This window comes from Coccinella septempunctata, chromosome 2 (genome assembly GCF_907165205.1).
Source record: "Coccinella septempunctata chromosome 2, icCocSept1.1, whole genome shotgun sequence".
NCBI classification, from domain to species: domain Eukaryota; kingdom Metazoa; phylum Arthropoda; class Insecta; order Coleoptera; family Coccinellidae; genus Coccinella; species Coccinella septempunctata.
In genome coordinates, this window is record NC_058190.1 from 52,974,362 (window position 1) to 52,988,940 (window position 14,579).

Consider the following 14,579-nt stretch of genomic DNA (forward strand, 5'->3'; position numbering starts at 1 on the left):
TTCTGTGTCAGTCCCCGAAAATATCGATGCAGTTCATGACATGATTTTATCAGACCGTCGAATTGAGCTGAAACGGTTATCTGAAGCACTGAATATTTCATACGAACGCGTTCATCATATAGTCCACGTCAATTTGGACATGAGAAAATTGCTGCAAAATGGATCCCTAAATGTTTGAATGTTGACCAAAAGTGTGCAAGGGTAGAAGCATCGCGTTCGATCTCTGCTCGATTTGAAAACGATGTGGACTTCTTAAACCGAATTGTTTCTATGGATGAGACTTGGGTACATTTCTACGATCCAGAAACAAAGCAACAATCGATGGAATGGCGACACTCTTGTTCTCCAAGACCTAAGAAGTTTCGTGTCCAAAAATCTGCTGGAAAAGTTCTTGCTTGAGTTTTTTGGGATTGCCATGAAGTAATCATGATTGATTTCTTGGATAAGGTTGGAACAATAACCGGAGATTACTATTCGACATTACTGACCACTTTGCGGGAAAAAATAAAAGAGAAAAGACGCGGAAAGCTATCCCAAGGGGTTTTTTTTGCAGGACTACGCCCCTGCACACAAATCTCATGTCTCCATTCAAAAAATTCGTGATTTAGGGTTTGAATTTCTAGAACACACCCCTTATTCACCAGATTTGGCTCCATCCGACTATCATCCCTTTCCTCAACTGAAAAAAAGTTTACAATGTCGTAAATTTTCTTGCAATGAGGAGGTAATAAAAGCTGTGGAGGTCTGGTTTGCAGAGCAAGAAGAAACATTTTTTTTGAAAGGTCTAGAGACGTTGCAGGTTCGCTGTAATAAATGTATCCAATTAGAAGGAGAATATGTTGAGTAATAAAATATTTTGACATTGAAATTTTGTTTAGTTTTATAGTAAGCTAAGAATTTTTCAATATATCCTCGTAGATGATTTTCAACAACATCAGTTATTGAACCACGACACGTGTTTCGCTGTCACATTACCATAAAAGTTACTAAAAAAAAATCTCAAAATGGTTCCAAATTTTCATGAACGAATTTGTTCAAAAGAATGAAACTTTCAGGAATGCCTCTGATGGCAAATCCTTCCAGAGTGCTGCAGTTTTTCTACCTATTCTTTGTAGGATCGTAGGTGAGTTTTACCTGAATTCTAATCAGCTTTCAATTTCATCGAGCTTGAACCGGATCCCTTCGAAGTCCCCTTCAGAGAAGACATCCGGCAATGATCAAAAGACTGCCCTTGTTCGAAAAAAGCCGAGCTTCTCTCATCGTCCCTTGATGTATCAGTCCCTTCGTGGCATCAAGACCGGATTAGTGAGGCTAAATCCGTCCCTTGAATTCGAAGGAAGATTCGAGCGGTTAGCGCAATTTTCAGGCCAAGCAGTTTATCCTGTCGGTCCCATTGAGAGTTATTATAGGGACGAGTGTACTCGATATGAAAATCTGGATGTTTTCAGCGTCCTCAGCGGATTAAGAGTTATCGATTCAATAGCAGATTTTATACTGCCTGTTTGATCAAACTTCATTCAAGATTATGCATCCAAATTATTCAAGATCGATAATTTTAATTTCTTTTTTTCAGAAGAGAAACCTGCAGCTATGCAGCATGCCAATGCAAGTCCTGCAGTCTCCTCGACACTGATCCAATACGGCCTTCTGATAATAATAATGGTATCAAGTCATCCGATCACGTGATTTACGCAATAGTAAGGAGGTATCTCAAAAAAAATTACATCTACGTTCAACGTTCAGTTCGATGTGAAAATTCGGTTGAAAGTGAAATGAACTGAAGCAACCAATCAGCTTGTTTGTGAATCTTGATGATTGTTCGCATCAAGTCAAGAAACTTATGTATAGTGATGGAAAATTATCACTAAAAACAGCCTACGTTATACGAAAGAAACAAGATACTTGGTAATAATTGATATGACTCTATATAAAGCTCTGTGCTGGATAAAATGTGAAAAATTTATTTCAATTTGTTGATATTGTTAATGAGTATGTTTGTTGAAGAACACTCTACATAATTTTCTGTTGGAGGATACTGAAACTAAGGAAACTCGTCCAGTTTGGTTTCGAAAGTTATCTGAGCACAAAAGAATAGAAAATCGACGAAACTGGTGATTGTTGAATGTGTTATATTTAAGAATGTTTTGGATGCAATTGGAGCAGATTTCTCTGGAACTTGTATATTTGTATATAGAGAATGTAAGATATATTCATTGAATATGTGATAATGTTGAAATATTCGCTTGCCAAATTGTATCCCGGAATTTCCTTTATTTTTACTCAATAAAATGTATTTGGAAGTGAGATGTTGTTTGGGTGTTTTTATTAGTTTCACCAAGGCAGATTTCCTGATATGTTTATCTTCTTTCTTTGGTTTTGAACCATGCTGGACCTGTCTAGAGAGGTGAACCCTTCCAATGGAGATGAAAAATTTGATGTCGAGCAGGTAGGAAATACCTTTGTATACAATTCCAAAAGTTTCCCTTTCAATTTTGATTCTGATAAGTTGAAGCTGAAATATTCCAAAGATTTTGCAAGAAGTAATTCATTTTAGGGTCAAATTGGCAGCGTTTTTCTTCAATTTTTCAATACTAATGGAAATAATAAATATTAAAACTCCCTATATATACCAATTCGCTTCTCCTCTAACCTCATCGTAAGGCTTAAGAACTACAATTTTTTTTATAGTTCTATCCACTTCTATCTATAAATATCGGTATTTTTTCGAGTGCTATAAATAAAGCCAACCCTAAAGCCTCCCTTCTCGTGTAATCCAATAAACAACCACATGAAATTTGAGCCAATGCCGCATGTTGGCATCTCAATTATTCTTTCGCCGGCCGGTGTCTGTAATCAATGGCTTGTTGGGGTTGTGAATAATGGCAGAAATGCTCTCTATCAATTAGGACCTTTCTTGTTCGTCGTCCACAAGTAACGGATACGTTCCCATTGATTTTCCATTTCGTCCCAACTTTCGTTAACTCCTTTTTAATGTTTTCGGCAGTTTAATGCTGATTACATCCGAACGATGGTCGGACCGGCGGAAACTTTGGAGTTCGAGTGAGATGTTGGCCATAATTATCGGAGAAATGATTCGACGAAAAAGTTTCCCTGGCGTGACTCGAAAAACGGTGTTATTTCAAGTTTTGTCGCGGAGATTCGTCGCTGGAAGCTGACGAAGTTTGCCGATGGGGGTGAACGGTTTCAGGATGAAGGAAGGGGTCGAAACGAACACTGAAAAACGTTGGGGGTGTTAGTTATGGTTGCCTCTCGTTAAAATAGGTTCTCAGGACACCTAGGTTGGTCAGAGTTGGATAACTGCAACCATTGAACTAGGATAAGTGTTTTTGGTCACGATCGATGCATAAAGTGATTATAATCACTCGTGTTTTATGAGTCATTATTCACTAGATAGAGGATATGAACACAGTTATTGCTTTATACAGAGTGAGTTTTTGACTTGTACAAATATTTTAACAGTAGATTCTTGAGGTCGAAAGAAACACTTTTTTCCTATACCATTTTTTCCGATTCAGCCCTGATAAAAAGTTATCACCATTTTGAGTTTTCACAATAAGCTTTGTCATCATAACTAGCTAATCTGTGACACTTACATCTTTTAAACAGAGCCTTCGGTCAAAGTACCCAATTTTTCAAATTTCACAGATACGGAGTAAAAGACTTTCAATGGTTTAATGCTTGTGGAGGTTCACTGTCATAAATCTCCAACTGTAAAAAGGTAAAAACATATAGAGAATGGTGATTTCAGCGTTGAAAACAACCATCCTTATAGACTGCCAAAACAACTCGAAGACGGAGAATTAGAGGCGTTACTCGATGAAGATCCAAGTCAAACGCAAGGGACGCTTGAAGAATAATGTGGACTGACACAACAATTAGTTTCCGTACACTTGAAATCCGTGGGAATTCAGAAGAAAAACAATGGTCTGCCCCATGAACTGAAAAGTGAGACGTTGAAACGCCTCATATAGCAAAAGTCGCAAAAAGTACTTGTATTGTATTGTATTTGGAAACGCTCAAGTGAAACATTTTACCACTTCCTCCGCATTCTACAGAAATTGCATCTTCTGATTACTGGCTGCTCTAAAGGTGCATCAGGATTTGGCAGGTCACCAACTCACTTCTTCCGCTGAAATTGAAAATTAGCTAGCTACTTGGACCGCCTCAATAGTCGAGGCAATTCAGTAACTCATCGGCAGGTTAAAAAAAAAATAGTATTCAGCGATCTTGCATTCTGTGCATTCATTTTGTTATGAAATGAAAGAAATTTAACCATAAAAAGTGGAGTGCATTAAATCCTACTCATAATCAGCAAACTTGGCTCTCCATCAGCTATGGATATTATATATCCATTTTAATTCATGTAATTATATTTTATTTTAATTTGCATAAACGCAAAATATGCTATTCCACCCATTAATGCACAGGGCTCTATTTCAACAGCAAAAGCGGAAGATTTAAATAGGTACCATTATTTAGCGAGTGCATCTCATCGACAGTTGGCAATCAACACAATACCACTCGATTAATTTACTACCGACATATAAAATTAACATTTCAACGAACATTCTGAAAATGGGTTAAAGCAATATTTTATTCATTCAAACTGCATTCAGATGAATAATACATAGTTTAAAGCGAGGATCATCGTATCGTTACCAATATTTATTATTCCTGCTTCATTGCCCACCGGGTCTACTTTAACATTGTTGCAATTTTTCCTGGAAATATATTGCTCAATAATTCATACGTAATGTGGGTTCACTGATAATGTTCCATTGTACAAGGCAGCGCTGCACAAAAGAAGCAAGATACTTAATGCGCTGTTGGAAGGAGAAGATTAACGTTTATTTGGAAAATCTACAGGGAGAGGTATGACATTGCCAGAGTTTTTCAAGAAAAATGTACGTCAGAAATATGCATAGAAATAACTACAGTGGCTCTTGTTAGAGTCACTGCAGAAATAACGTCATCTGTTGGGATATTGTATATTGTGATTACTTTCAGGCTACATGTTTCATATCGTAAAATTTATTTTTGGTAATAAAGAGAAAACGCGTTCATGAGTGTGTCTTAATAAATCTTAATAACACATTACAACATTTTTTCCGATTCGGCACTGATAAAGAGATATAGACCTTTTAAGTCTTCATAGTGAGATCTGCCACCCCTGGGAAAACAAAAGTAGCTTCAGAATATGAATAATACTTTAATTTTACAGAACGTCCAAATATTCATTAGTCGTATTAATTTATTTCATCATAGTGTTTTCCAGATTCTTCTCTGGAATTTTCTTCTTCATGGTTTGTTTCATATTCATATTTTTGCCGTGAAGCTGCTTTAGTAGCAGTAGTAACCAGCTGACAAATAGAATTTCCTCCAGCTTATATGCCATCCATGCGAACAAATATTCAAATATTTGCCGTTGAAGAAACTCATAACGGATCCACTTGACAAAATCTCTTCGGGAAATATCCACCGGGTCGAGAAGGGATTTACTTTGAGTTTTCCCTGGAAAACTGGTTATTTCCACGAGTTCAAGGAAAAGAAATATACTCCGTGACATTATGAAAGAGATACATCCAAAAGGAATGGTTTTTTTCTGTTTGCTTGATCTTGATATTCTCTTTGTTGTTGATACGCTCGATATTTCAATGAAATTTCCATTGCATGTTTTTGATGCTAATATTTTTAATTGCTAATACATAATTAGCTGTTTACGCATATATATATATATATATATATATCTGTGTATCTGGTCTTGGATTTCACAAGTGACGTTAAAATGGCCGAAACAGGAATCAATAAATACTTAAATTTACGTTGTTCCTTCGAGAATGTTAATTCCTATGCATCATTCTATTTTTCTTTTCATATTACCGTTTAATTTTTCTCAAATTTTGATAAATTTACTTACCGAGACCCACCAAGACACATGTATAAAAAATGCTTGTAATTTATTCAGTAAGACCTACTGGATGTTCTGTTTTTTATGTCACTCAGTGTGAGTCGTTCTCGCTTCGGTATTTTCCCGATTTTCCCATTTCTCCTCGGGTGGTGGGCTGAGGAATCGGTCTCAAGAAACGTGATAAATATTTTTCCGTACTCCGGAAGCAAAAAACCGAAACGGATGTTCGTCGTTCGGAAGATGGGATGAGAGAAACGGGAGAAAGCTGATAATTAGCGCCAGGAAAAACCCAAATATTGGTTGTGAAAGAAGTGTTTGTCCAAAGAAAACAATTTCGTTTCATCGAGTTTTTATTCCGCCCCAGATGGGCCTCATCGCCTTTTTTCGTTTTATGTAATTAACTTTAGCATCAATTTCGTGATCAACATGTGGATTGTATCCTGGACACAGTCGATTGATTCTATGAGGAAAACGCAATTGGTACTCAAACTTTTTTGACCATCCATATCTTTCATCTCGAGAACTGTAGGAGATGAATTGCCTTAAATTGGCACCAAAAAAGTGCCTAGAACTAGATTCAATATAAACTAAATTTGCAGGTTGAAAACTACGGACACAACATGAAAAATCCTACTCTCTGACTGGCGCTGAACTCATATGATGCTCAGCTCAGCTTTCGAACAATAAAAGTTGGAATCTAGTTTTACAATTCAGTTGTTTGGCTCGAATTTTTTCCGTGCTCGCGCCTTTGAAGTGAAAACAATCACGTACGTGATTGTTTTCATCAAAAAACATACATGCATATTATACCAAAACGTTTGTGGACCGAACGGCATAGATTGTAGACATTAGTCTCTCTCTGCTTGGGGTTTATTTGCAAAGTAAATATTGTCTTCCAGTTGAAATGCCTCAAGTGGTCTGGTTTCAGAGTTTGGAAGTCACGCTCACCAAGTTTCTTTCTGCATTCGGAACGAGCAGAACGCGATGTTTATTGGATTAATTATTTACAAGTACCCCTCGCATTTCATGTTTGAGCAGATGAGGGTTTTTTCCTTTCCGGAAGAAGTTACTGATTAATCGAAATTCATGGTTTGCCTTGAATCTCAATTTTGTGGCGAGGCTTTGAATCTTCAATATCTTACCTGGAACTATATATTCTGTCTTTTTTAATTTCGGAAATGGAAAAGGTAGGGGCTTGCATGAAATTGAAGCGCCATCATCAATAACTCGCTGTATGTGGAAAATCGTCTGATTTTCTTATTTCTGAAATATCAGATTTTAACAACGGTAAGAGAAGAGTGAATTTTCCGTCAAAGTGGAATAAATTTCACCAGTTCATGAATAATTCAATGATTCAAATAATCCTCACACAAATAGCACTTATGAATTAGACATATCAGCACTTTCAGTTTGAAAAAATATCATAAGGGGAATGAAAATATATTTGCTGCATTATCAATAAAACTACGGTTTGTTCTAGAAATATATTTATCAATTCACAATTATACTCATTATATTATGGAATGAATATCAATATGGGGCTCAATTATCAAATTTTCAGTCAATACTTTATAGTACTGGAAAACAATTCTCATAATTTTCATAGACTCAACTAAGTTGTTGCAAAGAGATAAAGAAGAGCACTGGCAAATTGAAAAATCTCTGATCCACCCAATTTTGATTCCCCATACACCCTATCAACAAAAGTAATCGGAACCTCTCCAACTGTATATCTAAACTGCCTGGCTCGTATGATCATTTCCATCTGAAAAACATATCCCTTCGATACGCAACTGCTAACAAGCTTTTCCAACACAGGCTTTTTGTATAATCTGAAGGATCCAGTTAAGTCAGAGGCCCTTGGTCTCAATAGGAGTTGACTCAAGAAGTTAGCACCTCTGGAAATGAGTTTCCTCTTGAAGTCCCAACCGTGGACTCCACCACTTCCTATGTACCGACTCCCAGATACAAGATCAAAATCATTTTCCTTCTGTTTTTCGATAAATTCCGGAATGAATTTTGGCTGCAAAGGTTTGTATCTTAGATAATTCGACTAGCAATTTTATCAGAATGACATACATGGTGACTCAAATCAGCATCCATAATAATTATAAAATTTCCAGTGGCATGCTTCAAACCATGAATATAGGCTGTTCCCAGGCCAAGTTTTTTCGCTCGAGGACGTAAAACTATTTTATCTTCACCATAAATTTTCTGTAGTTGTTTGGCAGCTTCTAAAGTTCCGTCAGGACTTCCATCATCAATCACAATTACTTCGAAGTTATATCCACTATGATTCGAATGATTATGAAGCTGAAGTAATAAAGTATTTCTGTAACATACCTTTCTTCCATATATTTATTTATCAACCATATAACAATAGGAAGGTTTTCAATCTCATTGTATGTTGGTAAGAGAATGGTATATTTATCTTCAGATTCCGTGTTTTTTCCCATCTCAGATGCCAACAATGAAGGTTTTTCCTCTAATAAAGTGCTAATATAATATGCTAGGAAAATCACTGCTAGTCTTCCACAATGCCAAATAAAAGAATATTCGAATAACCGTCTCATGCAATCTTATATCTTCTTGAAGAGTTATCTAAATCCATAAATGAATTAGACCGAATATCTTATCTCGGAGAAGGAGGTTATGTTGTTTAGGTGAACTGTCATCGTCACCTAGGGGTAGCCAAAACAGACATATCGAATTTTCGATCTGGAAAATTTGACAACGAACTGCTATTTTAATAATAGATTTATGTTAGAATTGAGGATCTTTAAATCGAAGTAAACATTCGGCATTTTATAAGGATGTTGTCCTTATACCTTCGCAGTTCGATTTCATTTTTATCTAACAGAAAAAAAGTGGAAAAACTGCATCACTAGGGCGGAAATCTATAATTTAAATCATGAAACATTCCAATAAAGAAATCTGTTCAATCGTACTCAGTAGCATCTATGAAACAATAACGAAAACCGAAATTGAAAGATTTCTATAAATTATTGTACCCTTGAACTTCGCGGTAGTAATTATAGATGTCACTACTGTAAAATGATGGTTAGGCAACACACAATTCAAATAACAACAGAGTAATCAGGGGTGACAACAACATATCGTTTCTTTTATAATGCGATGACAGCAGCATTCTGAAACTTTATAATAAATGTGAAAAATGTAGATTGCCATATTTTCTTTCCAGAAAAATTCAAATGAAAACTTCAGACGTGGCAACCAGAGAGGGATGACAAGAATGACCTTCTTTCTCATCCATTGATTTCATTCAGAAATGACAGGTATCATATGACTTGTACCAGTCGTTCGATCAAAATTAAATTAACACAGTTTTGATCAGTTTTGTTGAGAGGAGATTGTGTGTGAGGATTAGAATTTAATCTGAGAAGTCATGGCTAGTCAAACTCAAGGAATTCAACAACTTTTGGCAGCTGAGAAACGTGCTGCAGAGAAAGTTTCAGAAGCTAGAAAACGTAAGAATTTCCAAAATTCTTATCGATTATCAAGACATGTCCATGGGTGTAGTTTCAAGTCACGAGTTCTTTAAGAAGCTTGTGATTTATTAAGTTCATCAAAACTTTAGGAGAAATTTCATTTATAAACCAAAGTGCGAGCCAAGATCTAATCAGCGCTCTTATCGATTTTTTCATATATAATTTTTTTTCAACAGGAAAAGCCAGGAGATTGAAGCAGGCCAAAGAGGAAGCTCAGGATGAAATCGAGAAATATCGCAAAGAACGCGAACGTCAATTCAGGGAATTCGAAGCTAAACACATGGGCTCCCGGGAAGATGTTGCTGCCAAAATCGATCAAGATACCAAGATTCGAGTTGATGACATGAATAAAGCTGTAGTGTCTCAGAAAGAACCTGTAAGTGAACATAATGGTGCTCCCTGAGCGATTTGATGAATTCAACAAAACTTTTCAGGTCATTCGAGAGGTTCTGGAGCTTGTTTACGCGATCAAGCCGCAGATGCACCAGAATTACCGTCAGTATCGCCAATAAATGTGTTCGATGAACGGTCTTACTTAATAGTACCCATGAAGTTGAAGTATTTACTTAATAGTTATAAAGGCATTCCTTTTTGTATTATATGTTGAAGCATAAACCGTACTAAAATTTAGAGAAGTTATATACATATACTAAAAAATTATTGTAAATTGTTGTATCATTGTAACTGTGTTACATAAATTAAACATGATATTGTAAAATTTCTTTTTACTCATTTGGAACGACCCCCATTACTGAAAAAAACTGCCAAGTGTGCCAAAATGTTTTTATTCAATCGACCTTTCATGTATAAATATTGTGTCCTATGAGTAAAATATGTACCAAAAATATTCACAGCCAAGTTAGATGGTCCCCTTGATGCCACTATTTATCCAAATCTGCCTTCGATAACTGCTCTTCGAGAAGCGCAATCTGCTTTTTCAACCTCAAATTCTCATCCAGCAAATAATTATCGGATAAAGGTGAATTTGCAGCGAGATCCTCCCGCAAAACGTTCATACTGTTCTCCATCTTGATGAAATCCTTCATCATCGCCATCATCATGTCCAGATGCATCCTTCTCATCTGCGCATTCGTACTGGAAAACTGATATTTCATTTCCTTGGTGAAAGCACTGAACTTCTCGCTTATTTCATTTCTGACGGCTTCCTCTACCAATTCTTTAACGTGATCAAAGGATACTGGGACGTTTTTCTCGTTATTGTTTTTGATATCCGCACCGTGGTTCACTATGGGCGACATAACGGGTTCCAATTTCGATACTGTGACTTGAGGACAGGTCGGTGTGGAAGTGGACGCTTGTTTCATACTCAAAGACCTCCTTTTGTATAGGCTCAGTCTTTCCGGTTCTTCGTTTGTGTTTTCGCATGGCTGTTTGTTATACGAATTACAATCGCCCCAGTTGTCACCTGTGAAAAATAGTAAGGAATATACAGGGTGTCCAAACTTCTAATTGGGGCATCCTTCTTACCATCTCCGTTTGTAGAATGGTCATATTTGCTGGTTAATCCCCCATCTAAGCCCAAACCAGCCATGAAGGAATCCACAACATTGGGCGAACCAGACCCTTTATTACAATCCGGCACATCACCCGACTCTGGACTGTTGGGCAGGAGATTCCCGAACGATACGTTCTGGACGATCTCCTCGTCGTTTTTCGAGTTTCGTTCGGAAACGGCCAGGTCCTCCAACAGGCTACTATTAGAATTGACCATCTCTTGCTTTTGAAAGGCGACATTTTTTATGGTGCTTTTGTGAGCCTCAAAGACAAGAACTGGTTCTAGGATTCTCCTGGAGTCGTACAGACTGATGTTGCCCTCTTGAGAGGCCAGGACGAAGTGGGTGCCGTCGTGGGAGAAATCCACAGCAGTCATGCTGTTATTCACCGGTACGCTCGCTATGCATTTGTTCGAAATGATGTCGTAGCAGAAAAACTGCCTATCCGCACCTAAAAATTGATAAGTGAATAAAATTCTTTTGCAATCAATCTTGTTACTTTATTCACCTGTAGATATGATCAAATCCGGATTATTAGGAGAAAACGCGACTCCAGTCACTGGTGCTTTATGGGACTCGACGAAGAACTTGTGCTTATTTATGTTACTATCCCAAACAACCACCACTCCCTCGTTACTTCCACCGATGATAAAATTCCTCTTCAAGGGATTAGTTCTGAGAGCACTTACACTTTCAGACTTAGGAACCTTCAAAGTAGACGATAATGCATGCGTCAGGTTGCTATACAAATGTACTTCCCCATTAAGACAACCTGCCACTAAGTGAGTATCCCTAGCCGTGAATTCAATATGAGATATCAAGGAAGAAGCTCTGGGAAACCTAGAATCAAAGACATAAGATAAGAAAAACACAACACAGAATATATATTGTCTTACCTGTTCTTTATCTTCTTCTGTTTAACATCGTAAATTAGGACCTGCCCATTTTTCGTTCCAAATGCTATAAACTTCTTGGTTGTATTTTGGAAGGCCGTGCAGGACGGCTCATCTACGTCGACGATTGTGTGTATTAATTTAAGGTGGTTCCTAACGCTTATAATTTCTGGAAGACCCGATGTTGGTACTACCGATAACCAACTCCCATCTTTACTCCATGAAATGCTTCTAACTGGTCCATCAACTTTGGAACCTGGCTGGTAGTTGTACACTAAGTCACCTTCGGGGAAGGAATGAAATTTGACAGAGGTTGAGGAAGATGCTATGTACATTTTATCACGAACAATATGGAATTTTCTATTGGACCAAGAATCTAGTACGAGACCTGAAAAACAAAATGCATGATCTAATTCTTCAGAAACAGACACTCGTTTCAAGTTGAAATGAATCAATATTAAATTTCTCTTCAATTTCTTGTTATACCTCAATTTTTGCACATAAAGTGAGGTTAGTTAACAGCTAGTATATCTACCTCAATAAATAGGAATAAATTATGTTAAAGAACCAAAACCTCCTCGAAAACCATACAATATTGCAGTACTGAAGTTATTATTTATAGTGTCGAGTGTATTTTTCAATTTCCTTTGGAGTTGTGAAATGAGTAATCTTTTTAAACGTAATTACCTTAATTTTAAGCTTATAATCATATAAGCCTCACTTGTATGGTATTTTAGAATATTTTTGTAGATCCTGAAAGAAAAAAAAATGAAAATATCCTACAATTCCCAACAAAAAACTACATGAAAACTGAGAAAAACTAGACCGTTTATTATTTGAATTATGTCAAATTTTGGAAAATGACACAGGCATCATCTATCGGAATATTTGTGAAACAGAAAAATAGAAAACTGTGATCGATGGAAAAAGTGCAATCTTTATTGATAAAAACTTAAAACGAAATCGTGAAAATAAAAACGAAATATCAATAAATACACAATTAAAAGTGAACATTTGAAGATGAATCTTTGATTTGAATTTCCCCTTTCTCTGGAGTGGTTGAATAATAATTTAAGTCAAAAGGATGATAAAAACATAACATAAAACATTTCTCGTTCCTTCATTTCTTATATTCCCCGTAGGAAATGAAAAACCGCATTTCAATTCCGTGAAAAATGAAGATTATCCTCAGGTTGAATAAACTCATCAGTAGTTTCGTTAACCCTGAATGCAAACAGAAATTCTACACTCAGTGAGATGCTGAATATTCGATTTCCACCTAGGTGAAACATGTGCCGACTACCGGATTTTCCAATTTTCCCATCTATTCGATAGGTACAATTGGAAAATTATGTTATTCGCTAGAGAGAATTTCCAAGCTTATAATTTGAATTGGGGGTAGAATTTGATAGTATCATCAATGTTGAAATTGAGACTAGAATCTGAAATCTCTAATTTTCTCGAGAATGGTCTGATATAGGACACATTATAAAGTTACCAATTCGTGATCATATCATGGTTTTTTTCTTTTGAATATGATATCTTTTATTCTGGCTATTTTTAGACCTTAAGGAAACCGTAGATGTTATAAAGGAGTATGATGATGTTGTAACCATCCCTGAAGTTAATTTTACTGGAAGCTGCAGGTGTTCTTACAAAAGATCAAACAGAATTAACTTTTATTGCTTCATTCTTTCATTCGGGAGACGACAGGGATGTTCAGCTGTTTCACGGGATTAGGAATAATGAAAATGGAACGTCTTCCAATCCAGATTAAATGGAGGATTTTATGGCTCTTATTTGCGGGAGAAATACTAAAAAATGATATAAAAATAGACGACAAATAATCAACGAATTGAATCCCTGAACAAATTCATAATGAATAGGAGTTGACAAGGCTGTTTTATGTCTTTAGTTTGAGAATCTTTTGTGGTTTTTTCTCTTTACAGTTCAATTTTTCAGTTTCGTTTTTTCTTGAGCTTGAAGTAGAAGAACCTCCTGGATTGGAGTTTTCCTGAAAATATCTTTTACTTACTGTAAACTGGAAATATTCTCTAGGTTACCCTATGGCTGAAAAAAATAGGTACCTACCCTTCAAAATTAAATTTTCAGCGACCATTCCATCTCATTGCTGAAGGTTATCTAAAAGTTCAGAAAACCAGAAGCAATTAACGATGATGGACTTGGCTGAAAACAACGCAACATGACGTGAGGTGTGTCTGAAGTGTTAACAGCGATAATAATCAAAATGATTGACTGTTCGTTACACAGTAAATGACTGAATTAATGAAATCGAACCATATGGCGTATGGTTAGTTCATACTGTTAGCATGTTATCTAACAATTAACATTATCGATTGAACGTCTACTTCGATTCCATATCAAACGAAAATTTCTGATGAAGGTGATACCTGAACTACATCTTTTCAAATAGAGGAAAGTTAAGAACATATTGCGTTTATTTCTTTTCGAGAAACTCAGAGGTAAACGATTTCTTCTAGTTGAAGTAAGCTCAAAAGCTAGGGATGAGGCTTCAAACACAGAGATGATGCTGTATACTGTAGTATACAGGTTGGGCAAAATTCGTTGTCTACTGAAGGTATCTCGAGAACTATAAGAGCTAGAAGAAAACGGATGACACATTTCTGAACTCTTTGTCAGAGAAAGAAAAAATGGTAACCTTCTTCGATTCTTCCTTTTTGAGTTATTAGCAAAAAAAATGAGATTTTGACGA

At 36.3% G+C, this 14,579-nt stretch overlaps 4 protein-coding genes across 4 annotated transcripts in view; 2 read left to right on the plus strand and 2 right to left on the minus strand.

The window, feature by feature from the left end:
* The window catches only part of LOC123308289 (fasciclin-2-like), a 126,272-nt gene extending 123,968 nt beyond the window's left edge, over positions 1–2,304 (plus strand). The window contains exon 6 of the mRNA XM_044890886.1: positions 1,574–2,304. Within this exon, the coding sequence (XP_044746821.1) occupies positions 1,574–1,686 (113 nt within the window). The 3' untranslated portion in view covers positions 1,687–2,304. The remainder of the gene's footprint in view (positions 1–1,573) is intronic.
* Positions 2,305–7,399: 5,095 nt separating this feature from the next.
* Positions 7,400–8,629, minus strand: LOC123306915 (dolichol-phosphate mannosyltransferase subunit 1). Its single transcript, XM_044889112.1, has 3 exons — positions 8,273–8,629; positions 8,009–8,219; positions 7,400–7,952 (listed from the first exon to the last, which is right to left on the minus strand). Exons 1-3 carry the CDS (start codon positions 8,500–8,502, stop codon positions 7,542–7,544), a joined length of 852 nt encoding a protein of 283 aa, XP_044745047.1. The 5' UTR covers positions 8,503–8,629; the 3' UTR covers positions 7,400–7,541.
* Positions 8,630–9,227: 598 nt separating this feature from the next.
* On the plus strand, positions 9,228–10,156 carry LOC123307762 (V-type proton ATPase subunit G). Its single transcript, XM_044890189.1, has 3 exons — positions 9,228–9,417; positions 9,615–9,814; positions 9,873–10,156. The coding sequence occupies exons 1-3, from the start codon at positions 9,336–9,338 to the stop codon at positions 9,948–9,950; spliced, it is 360 nt and encodes a 119-aa protein (XP_044746124.1). The 5' UTR covers positions 9,228–9,335; the 3' UTR covers positions 9,951–10,156.
* A 51-nt stretch (positions 10,157–10,207) lies between these two features.
* On the minus strand, positions 10,208–12,701 carry LOC123307760 (protein NEDD1-like). Its single transcript, XM_044890188.1, has 5 exons — positions 12,533–12,701; positions 11,849–12,233; positions 11,461–11,792; positions 10,927–11,403; positions 10,208–10,864 (listed from the first exon to the last, which is right to left on the minus strand). Exons 2-5 carry the CDS (start codon positions 12,178–12,180, stop codon positions 10,320–10,322), a joined length of 1,686 nt encoding a protein of 561 aa, XP_044746123.1. The 5' UTR covers positions 12,181–12,233; positions 12,533–12,701; the 3' UTR covers positions 10,208–10,319.
* Positions 12,702–14,579: the final 1,878 nt, after the last annotated feature.